At 30.4% G+C, this 13,595-nt stretch overlaps 1 protein-coding gene across 1 annotated transcript; it reads left to right on the top strand.

The window, feature by feature from the left end:
* Positions 1-4,707: 4,707 nt before the first annotated feature.
* On the top strand, positions 4,708-11,557 carry LOC143050904 (uncharacterized). The gene is made up of 5 exons (XM_076224009.1): positions 4,708-4,727; positions 7,145-7,305; positions 9,519-9,617; positions 10,222-10,329; positions 11,475-11,557. Exons 1-5 carry the CDS (start codon positions 4,708-4,710, stop codon positions 11,498-11,500), a joined length of 414 nt encoding a protein of 137 aa, XP_076080124.1. The 3' UTR covers positions 11,501-11,557.
* Positions 11,558-13,595: the final 2,038 nt, after the last annotated feature.

Here is a 13,595-nt window from a genome sequence, read left to right on the forward strand (position 1 = left end):
TTTAAACGACAAAAATATCTCTTTAAATGCAAAAACTGGCACAATAATGTGGGACCAATCTACCTACGTCTGTTCATGGCCGCCATTTCTTTATTGACATCGAGACAGTTGCTGTACGATGAAACCGGTTGGGAAACTCTCCAGTCTCGGCGAGGCAAACATAAGTTATTAACATTTCATCAAATGTTTCACGGAGATTGTCCTGATTATCTTTCTGTGTTAGTCCCAAATCAGAGACTGGATCTACACGATCACAGGACCAGGGGGTCTTCAAATTTACAAACTGTATTATGCAGAACAAGCTATTATCAAAAGTCATTTCTACCAGCCGTAGTAAACCTTTGGAACAATATTCCTGACGACATCCGTCTAAATCAATCAAAATCGGGTTTTAAGACTTATCTCTCTCAAAATATTAATAAAATACCATTGTATTTTCACTTCGGCTGTAGAAGAGAACAGATATGCTTAGCAAGAATAAGACTCCAGAGTAGTGTTCTAAGGGACCACCTATTTAAAAAAATCTAATCGAAAACGCACTGTGTTCCTGTGGTCGAGTAGAAACTACTTCTCATTATTTCTTCAAATGTCCAAAATATAATAAATTTCGAAGGAATACTATCGGGACGATCTCTTGTTTTAATCTTAAGATTATCTTATATGGGGATGGTCTAAAAGCTGACGAGGACAATTACAAATATTTCATAAAGTTTCTGAATACATAAATAAAACAAAACGTTTTGAAAGTTAATCTAGTATATGTATATATATTATATATTTATACTTTTTGTTTAAATATGATGTAAAATCGAGTGGATTGTCCGTTGTAATTGATTGTGGTCGAACGTGTGTGTTGGTTCCAGTGACTGTCTAGAAAAGTAAATAAGAGTTGACTGTTTTTGTCGTTTGTTTTTTTTTTGTTTTTTTGGTTTTTTTTTCCTCACTTTTTATTGTTTTCATTTATTTTATTTGTTTTGTATTTTTTGTATTTTTTTTTATTATTATTTTTTTTTTGCGTGTGTGTGTGTGTGTGTGTTTATTTATTAAATGTATCATATGCTACCATAAAATGAATATAGTGTTGGCACGTAATATTGTATGTTAAACAGATTTTTCTTTGGTGTTTTTTAGGGAGACGGATTTATAAAAGTTTTTCCAAACTTGTTTCCGAATCCCATATTTGAACTTTATGTAACATTGTAATATTTGTCTTGACATTTTTCATTAATAAATACTGTTTAAACTAAGAATGATGCTTATGTGAAGTACCGATAGTTAGTTAAATTCAATTAAGTTTATTCTCAACTACAATAGACTCAAACTTTTATTTGAAGGGTTAAGCATGCTACTTGTCTCTTACTGGTATATATGTGTTGCCCTCTTGATTTACTATGTTCAGCTGAAATATATTGTCATTTATTTCATATCCCTTCTTTTACATTTGTTTTGAATATATAAATAATCAAAATGTACACCAATCACACACATTAAAACAGAAGGTTCAATTAAAAAAAAAAAAGTTTGTGTAAGGTTACTAATGACAGCAAAATAAATTCGTATCTACAAAAATGTGATCTTCTTTAAACCTTTTTCCTTCTTATCTAGAATTTTTTCTTTGATAAAGGATGCAAAACTTAATAATCGTTCAACACACAATAATTAGTTCTTTTACGTTTTGCAAATCAACAAAAGATTTATGCTAATTAAGTTGCAGCAGTGTTTTTTTTTATATGTTAAAATTTGGATATCTTAACTTATTAAATATCATGTTATAAAATCAAATTCTTGCAAAAATAGGGAAAATGATTGATTCTTAGCACTATAATTGTATCATGTTTATCGTAAACGTGAACATTGAAGTTAACTATCAAAATTTGTGAACGCTGCTTTAACGTGCGTTCACTGTATGATCAATGAATCATTACGATTTATTTGAAACATCGATTCGTCTATTTTACGAGATTAAAAAGACCTCATCATTAGTAAACTTTGTATCCGTTTCTGGTCATTTTGTTTAACTGCATTTATTTTGCACGTTTATTTTCTCGTTATATATATATATCTTAATTTCAACAAGATACTGTCAATAGAAAGTAATAAAAATGAACAAACCAATATACATGATTAGTTGGTCTATTATTTATGTCCAAGGTCGGATTCAGAGGTGGAGCACACACAAATGTCTCTAGTCACCAGACATATTCCGAACCTCCTGTTTAAGATCGTCGTCTTATTCTTATACATGTTATATGTAGCAAAAAGTCAGAGACAGAGACACCCATTTTCTGTTTTTCTTTGAATATAACGTGTTGTTTGTTTTATCTTTTTCCTATTATTTAACACTTATTATGTAGAATGAACTACAATGTATATATTGAATTTATGTTTAACTTCATTTGCATTGATGTTGAAGATCATCGTTATCTTAGTTAGTTATTGTCTCGTAAAAAAAATTCCGAATGTAATTATTTTTAATGTAATGCATGCTCCTTTAACGTTCGTTCCTACCTTTTCTTTCATCTAAATGTAAGAATGCTCTATTATTGTTGACATGTATTTCACAACTCCTGTTATTCTTATCAATCTTTAACATGCATAACAACGACAGAAATATAGAAATAGATTTGCCCTATATATAACTTAGCTGAGTCTACCACGCATATGTTTGTTCATAAACCTTTTTAAATTACTTAGATGAATACTTTTAAAACGTGATATTCACCAAACAATATAATTCCAAATAATGTGGTGCTTGTTCAAAGGACTGAAACATTTATACTTGTCATTCGCATTTATTAATTGATGTTTATGTTCCTTTGTCTTTCATTCTTAATAATCTTTAAAAAGTAAATCAAATACGATAATATACAATTATTTTTGCCCTATAAATACATTTGATTAGCTGTGCCATATGTGTGGCGTCTACAACTAATATCCATTTTTTCATCATAATCTATACATTTACATAAATCATTTTTTTTTGTAACATAATATTCATAAAAGATTATAATTCTAAGTTGTGATCTGTTTGTTTAAAGGACTCATTCAACTTATATAACCTTCTCTTTTCAGACAACTTCATCAAAATGAAATATCTACAATAGAACCATTCACTTTTGTGGATCTTCCAAGTCTTCGTTTTTTGTGAGTGACTGATTTTTTTTATAATTCTACATGTAATTGACCTTAATCTGATTTTAACCAGTGTAAAATATTGTAGATGATACTAGTGATTGTCGGTAGCTTATATAGATGTTAGAAAGTCGATTCAAACTAAATTGTCTATACCATTCATGTATGTGACAAACATAGAAGACCATACATGTACTTACTGAATTTACGTGAATATAATTTTGTAATAGATGATAGAATAGCAGGAAACAACGAGTATCATGTTGAAGCACCCATTCTATGTCCGATGGTAGGTCATAAAATTGTTAACGTATGTATGTATCTTCGTATCTTCTTTCCACTAGATTAAAGGACCTTAACAATAGAAAACTGTCTATCCGATTTTGATCATTGTATTTGACTGGTGTGTGTATTTTGTTTTAGCAAACCACATTTGTTTTCTCTTTTTAGATATCTGCATAACAACAAGATACGGTCATTAGAAAGTGATACGTTTATCAACATGACCAACTTATATCAGCTGTAAGTCGTTATGTATTTATTACGTTTTATTTTTTAAAAACAGACAATATCTATAATTTGTTGATTTAAAATTTGACCTCAAAGACGGATTCAAGCGTGGCGCGCATTCGTGTGTCGCTAATCCGCAGATATATTCCAAGCCTCCTCTGCTATATTTGATCATTATTCTTATATGAGTCACTGAGTCTTAACACCCAAATTTTCTGTTTTTTTCCTTGAGTATAACTTGTTGTTTGTTTTTTATTTTCTTTATCTTTATATTTAATGCTTGTTATATAGTGTGATCTATATATAAAATGCATATTAAACTTTATATTCAATGATGTTTATGATAATGTTTATGTTGGTTGTTGCCTCGTGAACATTTATCTGACATCTACATATTTATTAATAATTAAATCGAAGTTGATTGCAAGAATGTATGTCTGTGCTGAATATATTCCATTCTCACCCCAACCCCTTGAAATTGACATTGTATTGGGTCGATGCCACTGCTGCTGGAGATTTATATATCCGAGGGTATTACAGGCCTAGTAGTCAGCATTGTTTGTGCTGACAGGAATTGTCATTGATATGGTTATATTTATAAATTTACTGTTTACAAATTTTTGTTTTTTTTGAAAGACTGTTCTTCCTCAGACATAGATAACCATAGCTGTAGTTTGCAAACCTTTTAGAAATTTTGGTCCTCAATGCTCTTCAACTTCGTATTTTATTTGGCCTTTTGGATTCGAACGTCACTGTTTGGTTGGTTTGTAATAATGCACATGATGTCGATCAACATTTCATATTCCCTTCTGAGTAGCATGTTCCCCTCTGACGCAGGAATTGCCTTGAACGACGTTACCCACAGTTAATGTTTTAAATTTTTTTATCACCCTCGTAAAATATGAATATTCTTGGGTGAACAAATCTTCATATCTCCCATGTGCACGGAAAATAAATATATTATATTCAATGAGGTACGAAAAAGGTCAATGTACGAAATGGTCAGGGTACGAAAAGGTTTTCGCCATGGTAAGACATGGAGATACTAAATGGTTAGGGTACGAAATGACTATGATTCCAACAAAGTAGGAAATGAATCAATTAAATTATGTGCTTTGATAAATGAAACACACATAATAACATTCTTCAATAATAATGATGCAACTTCAATAGACTCAAACTTTTTTAGACGGGTTAAACATGCTACTTGTCTCTTACTGGTATATATGTGGTGCCCTCTTGATTTACTATGTTCAGCTGAAATTTATTGTAATTTATTTCATATCCCTTCTTTTACATTTGTTTTGAACATAGACATAATCAAAATGTACACCAATCACACACATATTATAAAAACAAGAAGGTTCAATTAACACATTTTCTTTGTGGAAGGTTACTAATGACAGCAAAATAAATTCGTATCTACAAAAAAATTATCTTCTTTAAACCCTTTTCATTCTAATCTAGAATTTTTATTTAAAAAAGGATACAAAAATTAATAATCGTTCAACACACAATAATTAGTTCTATTACGTTTTCCATAGCAACAAAACATTTATGCTAATTAAGTTGCAGCAGTGGTTTTTTTTATATGTTAGATGAAATATATGTTATTGACATTACAGATATTTACATGGAAACAATATCAGCGATATCGAAGAACACGCTTTTGGAAACTTAACATCTTTGACTTTGTTGTAAGCTTATAATTACTTTACGAATATAGAAAACATATAAACAGTGCAACTATATATATAGCTAGTAAACATATACAGTCGTCTGTACACGATTTGATATTAAGTTTTAAAATTATCATTGTCAGGTGATCAAGTATGTGTTGTAATTATAGATTGTTAATTTTGTTATCTTGTTAGTTTGTTTGATACTGTTGGTTCTAGATTGATTTATTTCCCAAACCATTATCATGTTCATTCGAAGATGTTTGATTGTCATGTATTGACAACTAGTTTTCGATCAATAAGCTACCACCGAGATCTGTTATTACCTCCGTTCGGAACCGTAAATGTTCTATATACTTGACGAGTTCTATAACAGTTCTGTTCCAGAAATTTCAAAATGAATTATAGTGTATAACAGTTAAAGTACATTATAGGGCAGAATAGTTAGTAATGACATATGTGAGGAAAACTCTTTTATCATGATTTATATCATAAAGAGTAAAATCGAATTACACTGTAAACATTAGTTAAAAAAGGAAAAATAATCTACTAGAACAATAGTGTTTGATGTATATGTTTAAGTGCGGTTAATTCTCCATATATAAAATACATGTTTTGTAAATTATTTGCAAGTGTTGAAGCTGCAATAATTCTAAATGTTGATATCTGCAACGATCGTTAGTATATGTTTTAAACAACATTGTTTGATTATTGATGGTCAAGGACGCTTCCTGAACTAGATGGTTTGCCTCATACCTTTAGTTATTTCGCAGTATTGCCATAGATGGATGAATAAATGACACACGTGAAAATTTCAGCTTATCAACTTACTATGAATATGCAGTGGCATACACGTCTGCCCCTCTCTAAAGTTTGACGACTGCACATGTCAAGCGCTACAAATTAACTCATCACAAATTTCTGACTTGTATATGTGTGCATATTCGAATAACTTACGAATACAACGTGTAAGTAAGAATCAGTGTCGTCTGCCATCTTTGATTGTAAAGACGCTCCCTGACAATATGGTTTGCCTCATATCTTTATTCATTTCGCAGTTTCGCCATAGATGGATGAATTAATGACAAACGTGAAAATTTTAACTTGTCAACTTACCATTAATATGCAGTGGCGAACATTTCTGTCCCGCTCCAACGTTTGACGACTGCATATGTCAATCGCTACAAATTAACTCATCACAAATTTCTGAAATGTATATGTATGCATATTCTAACATACTTACGAATACAACTTGTAAGGTAGTATCAGTGTACAAGTTTAGAGATAACAATAGGTCTAGATTTTTAATAAGGTTCATAAATTTTAACGAAATCGTGCACCTTACTGATAATACTTTCCATTTAAGTGAACAAATGAAGTTATAATTATCAATTTGGTTTGCCAGTTTGAAAGTAGACTCTTTTGTTTATACATGTTATATACAACCTTATGTGTTTTGTGAACGTAAATCAAAATGAATACTATTTAGAAAGAATCTACGGAATAGTTTCTTTAATATCTAATTGGAGGATAATACACATGGGAACCCATAGTTTCTTTAAATATGTCTAAGCCTATCATTAAAGCTATCTTCTCATATGTTTTTTTTCTTAGATTTTTTAACATTTACTTTTTTCTATCTATTCACATAATGGTGATGTGTTCTGCGTATTCCATTAGATTTTACACATAACTGTTAATTTCCTAATATTTTGAGATTTAAAGATTTTCTCATTTTGATATAAAATCATGAACATATTCCTGACTATCAGGTTTATTAGTACTTAAACTAGATATACTTGACAGTTTAATTGTATTTTAAGGCATCTCTTAGGAAATCCACTTAACTGTGACTGCAGTATTTTTGCATTCTGGTCATGGTTAATTGAACGATCATCAATATATGATATAGGAAGCACTGCTACATGTAGCAACGGAACATTAGTTAAATCATTGCAGTCAGCTGTACTAGACACATGTCATCGTAAGTAGTACCAGGAGTTAGTGACCTTTTAATATATTACGCTAAATGTAGTAACGGAACATTAGTTAAATCACTGCAATCAGCTGTACTTGACACATGTCATCGTAAGTAGTACCATTAGTTAGTGACCTCTCCATATATAAAGCTACATGTAGTAACGGAACATTAGTTACATAATTGCAGTCAGCTGTACTTTGCACATGTCATCGTGAGTAGTACATGTAGATAGTGACATTTATAGAATAACTAATCGAAGAATTCAAATAGAGAAAAATATTCAACGAGTGACCGAACAAAACATTAATTCAAGAATGTGCGCAGCACATGAGTTAATTGTCAGTGTTGTTCGGTCACGAGTTGATTATTTATCGATATTTAAATTCTTTGATTAGTTATTCTTTTTATTGCATTTGGTAAATGGCCTTTTTTATGAAATTCAAGTAGAAAATGTAAGGAACTATATATTTTCCTACGCATTCACAATTCGTTTTGATCCGACGTTAACGACGTCTTGACAACACTTATTGATGTATGACGTCAGAGGAGTGATATACTTACGTTTATTTCACATGTGAAATTATCGGGTTTTTTTTTCACTGGAAAATCTATGTAATTCATTAAAACCAAAGAAATAATTCAAAATGTTACACCAAATGTAAAAACATAATATAAGTTACATCGTTCCAGTCAGCTGTACTTAACATGTATCATCGTAAGTTGTACGAGTAGTTAGTAACCTTTCAAAATATTTCGCTACAAAACATTCTATTCATCACTTTTTTTTTAATCAGAAGAATATAAAATAATTAAAATAGTTCGGAATCATTGTTATGACAAAAAACAGCATTGAGTGATGTGAATGAACATAAACAAATTTAAAAACAAAGGGTACAACAAATTGTTGTCAGTGTTTACAGAATATATCCTGAAAATCAACAGAGAAACGTTTTAATGGACAATTACTCTAGAATAATACAGTACATAAGTAAACACTTTGCAAACACAAAAACGACATGTTTTGTTTTGTTGACATGGTTGATGAATAAAATAACGAAATAACATGTGTGATTTTTTTCTTGTTATTAAATAAAAAGTTTTTTTCAAAAATACTGAACTTTAAAGAAATAGTTTAAACGGAAAATTTTTCATTAAATGGCAAATATCAAAGGATTAAACACCTCAATAGAATGAATAACAACTGTATATTCCTTTGTTGGTGCAGTTTTTTTTAATGTAGACAATTGTGGATTAAAACAGGTTTTTATAAAATGCATCGAACGCTGAAAGATAATAATACCATTCGTATCATGTTAATACTACTATAACGAGTGTCCGCGCAAACAACGCTATATTGCTGGGTATGCCAAGTGCTGGACAAAACTGCTTTCTGTAAAAATGAACATACAGTTAATCAAAAATCATAACCGATCTTCACAAATATTTGAAAATATTCTTCCCTTAGAATGATGTGAATTAGATGTATAAATTGTCCAATTAATACGATATTCTCGATCGAGCTTTTCCTTTTATGACATTCTTGAGGAAAGAGGATTTTTAAAGATTGACGCCATTGACCCAAGAGTGAAAACAAATCTCAGTTTTTATCATGAACAAAAACATTTGCAAGTTACTTAATCGTTTTTAGGCAGTTGTTCGATACATACTATTAGATATGTTATACTTGTCTTGTTTTCGTACAGTGAAATGAGTCAAGTATATGCCAGGCTGTCTTCGACGTATGCATATGACAACCGATTCGAATTTTTCAAATCTCTTTCAACATCTTAAAATGACAGATTAAAATTTCAATAAAGTTTGTTATGATTTCTCTGTATACGTTCTTTAAAAATCACATAAGCATGATGTTTTACCTTTGCCTTAAAATAGAATTTTATCGATAATCAATATTTAAAAGAGGGACGAACGATACTAGAGGGAAAGTAAAACTCATAGATCGAAAAATAACTGACAATGACATGACTAAAAAAGAAATAACAACCAGAAAAGTAATAGTACACAAATATTACATAAACAAAATATTTCACTGAATTATTGTTTTTATTTAATGAAAACAAATGTAAATTATAAAGGTCTGTCAATTGCTATATTATTTTTTTTCGGATATCAAAAAGAGAAACATAGTTAACACCGAACTCTGAGAAGAATGAAAAACAATTTCTATAACATGTCAAGGTCATGTTGTTTTATTTAAGCTGATAACTGTCAATGTTTCAATGGTGGTAAATGTGTTGCCATGGGTTATGAACTTACTTGCGACTGTTTAGGACAGTGGACCGGCACATTTTGTCAAGGTATATATTAAGTTACTTCAAGGCAACACAATCGTCATGAAACAACTAAAGTAACATATGTTTATTATGAACATGAGCATTTAAGATGGAGTGATGTAAGATAAGAGGTCTGCCGTTCCTTTAATTAATGTGTTCGCAAACATTGGTGATTATAATCATACAACTACGTACTCATAACTACATTGCAAACTGGTCATGTCTAGCTTAATTAAAAGGGCAAGCTCGGAATGTATTTCCACTGAAACAGTAGAATTACGTTATTCTAGTCAGTGTTAAGAATATCAAATAGTTCTTTGTACAAAAATAAATGTTAAAAAAGACATGGTATATACATTCAATGCGTATCGGCGTTTTTCAATCTAAATCAACATCAGAAACGTTAAATTCTTTAAATATAAAGGCCAACAAGTAAATTAGGAAAGACAAACGTGATATGGCTAAAATCTAACAAATAACCATACTAGTTACACTCGACAATCTGACAATGTTTGAACTTCAAATGTCACAATACAACATTCCAACGTATTGCCCACAAGCTGTCAAAGTCCAATCTTTTGTTCTAATGTGTGTGCATTAATTTTATTTTACACTTAAACTTAAATAGACAGTCAGTGTACTTCGTACGACTGTGGTTTTGGTGACTGTTATATAGAACCTGTGAATGGTACAGCTCAGTGTTTGTGTGCAGACAGATATGTTAACTATTGTCCAGGTAAGTTGTGTTTTAAAATCGAAAATAAGTGTCCTTAAACATTGGAGGGTGCATGTATATACACTTCTTTTTTTCTGAGAAAGGAAACGGAATTCATTTGATAGACTGATTTAAGCAGATTGTTTTCAATTTGCTATATTGCATAGAATATGATTAGTATAATTGCATATAGAACAACAAAGACTTAGGGAAATCTTAGGTAACATCCAATCAATATAACTAAATATTATGTTCATTTACAAAAGTTATGACGATGTATATAACATTGTTTAGTATTTATATCCATACTTAAACTGTTTCATAAGTTAAGTATGCATGTTGTCAGTACAAGATATTTCGATGATTGCTTGCTTTCATATGTATACAACTATATGCTATAACCTATACACTGAATTCTATATTGTATTTTCAGTTTAACCGCAAATATTCTCAGCATCTCAATGCATACTAATAGTATCAGCTTTTGATGTTACAATAACAGACTGTCTGTTTGTAGGAATGAATAGTTCAATTATCTTTAGTTATTATTAGAAATGTTATCGAAATAAAGAAATGTTTTATGTAGTGTCGAATCACATTTGTAGGTGACAAAATTTCAAATCATGACTTAGATGATAATAAAAAAACGATTTGATGATTAATAAATACTATTAATTAAGACAATTGTTATATTTTACATAAATCAAATCAAATAGATAAAATCAGATGTTTAATTCGGAACATATTCAATAACGTATTCAGCATGTTCAATAACACATTTTTGTATTTAACATTTTTTATCAATTAATATATTAATTATATTCTCAGTATTACAAATTGTTCATAAAAAAATCTTACACATGATATTATGCAGGGCCGTTTATTGATTGTATTGTAATCAATATGTTATAGCATACACAGTTTTTCTTTAATGAGATGTTTTAATGTAATGTAAACCCTATTTTAGAGTAACAGATATATGTATTGAAACTTATATTTTTTTTTTATTATTTGCATTGAGCATATATAAATAATTGATTACACTGAATAAACAAATCACGGATATTTCAATTACCAATAGCTAGAGTTTTATTATGATGCTAGTAAGACAAATATAAAAAATAAATTAATGCATTATATTATTTTTATATGTACGTATGATCAAGAGAAAATAATCTATATACAACATTAGCACGAGACGGTTATGATGCTTAGTGTAATCCTTGAAATTAAGAACATGACAAGGTAATACATTTAAACTTAATGATATCCTGAGATTTAATTAAAGAAGCTATATTTTTTTGGTGGGGGGTTAGTGCGAGTCGTGTATTCCTTTAAAACCGTTAGCTGTAACTCGTACAATTTGCACAATTTCCACACGATTTGTATGCAATAACCTCTGTAGAGGATAAACATTATTATGTCTTTACCATGTACTCATTGCATAACACCCGATACTTTTAATCGACTCAATGTTTTGTTTTGCCCAAAACATTACACAAATGAAGGTTTAAATTACATGGAAACAGTCCTAGATACACCTTAATAGCACAAAGGGTTTAGATGAAAAGTATCAAAACATACAGACATTGGTCATGAAATAATTAAATAATATGGAGGCCAATTAGTATTCCATGTCATAGCTAATGCGTGTTGACAACTGATATTGATATTGATAAGTATTCAAGCAAAGGGAAAGGTAGTGTTAATAAGTCAGACTTTTTCGGGATAAATTCAAGATATTACACATGTAAAATACTATTAACTTACGTTTTCGATGGTTGTTATAATTCATGTCAGTACTGAATTACTGACTATTGAGTTGATGATTACTTATCATACAGCAACTGTATCGCCTAAGTGGTGTACAGATGAACAGAAACCATTGTTATGGGGAGTGTTTGGATCCCTCTAACATGTTTAACCCCGATACATTCTGTATTTATGTGCCTATTCCAAGAGACTGTAATTCAGTGGTATCCGTCTATTTGTGCGTTAAACAGATGTTTTTCGTACATTTTTTGTACATACATTAGGCCGTTACTTTTCTCGTTTAAATTGTTTTACATTGTCATTTCGGCGCCTTTCAGCTGGCTTTGCAGTATGGGCTTTGCTCATTGTTGAAGGTCGTACTGTGACTTATAGTTGTCATTTTGGCCTCTTGTTGTGATTGTCCTATTGGCAATCATACAACATCTTCTGTTTTATACGTTATACGTTTCAATGCATCCGTTGCATTTTGCTTGAATTACTTTCATCTGAGTCCCTTATAGCCAATCCAAGAAAGTCAAAGATTTGTAAAAACCGAAACAGTTAAAGAGCTGTATGACCAAAAGAAATGTGATTATCAACTTTATTTACAGAGGACAACTTTTTGAGATGTTACACTTATAGACATGTTTTTCTATAGATGAACAGTTGTTAATGTCTGCGTCATTTCAGTCTCTTGTGGACAGTTGTCTCATTGGATATCATACCACATCTTCTTTTTTTATTTTAAACATGAAATATTGATTATGAAAATGGAATCTGGCCCACCATTGTTCCATCCTTTTATGAAATAACTCAATGAGGTCTAAGGCGACAGTACATTTTAAGACATCCGTGCATATGTTTTAAGCATATACTTTCACTACTTTCAAAGACTTAAATGACATCGAAGCAACAGAGTTTTCAGGATCAAAATGTTCCAAAATAAAAAGAAGAATTACTGTAATAATTCTGGTTTGTTTGGAGCTATTCGTTATTGAACATTGAAATTATAAATGTCGCATACATTTGTATTTACATCCAGCCTCACCAGATCGATTGATGATTATTCAGTTATTAAAAAACCGTGTATAGTGTTGCTTTTAAACAAATGTTTAACATTACTGAACTACTTGGAACAACACAAGAGATGTAACAATATACACATATCTCTTTTTCGCCTTGTTTTGAGTTCACGATTTTGAATAGTCAACGATTTTGCTTTAACGTATATTGATATTTTTCTACAACTTTATTTGGTGGGTGCCAGTCTTCCGGAAAGATGCGAGGATAGACTGCAGGCAAGAGTGAATGGTTGAGAAACATACCGTGGCAGCGTCGTTTACAGAAAAAAACCAAAGGACATCGTCTTTAAATATGTAATCATTGCCTTTAACATAGTGTTTTCTGTATATGAAGTGATGTGTGTATTTTAATTCTAATGTTTTCAACTTAAGATATTTTGTATATAATTGTTTGTGGTATGTACATGCATCACGAATTGCATTTTTGTTTAAATTTCTGATTATTGAATAATA

The sequence above is a fragment of the Mytilus galloprovincialis genome, chromosome 11, assembly GCF_965363235.1.
Source record: "Mytilus galloprovincialis chromosome 11, xbMytGall1.hap1.1, whole genome shotgun sequence".
NCBI classification, from domain to species: Eukaryota; Metazoa; Mollusca; class Bivalvia; order Mytilida; family Mytilidae; genus Mytilus; species Mytilus galloprovincialis.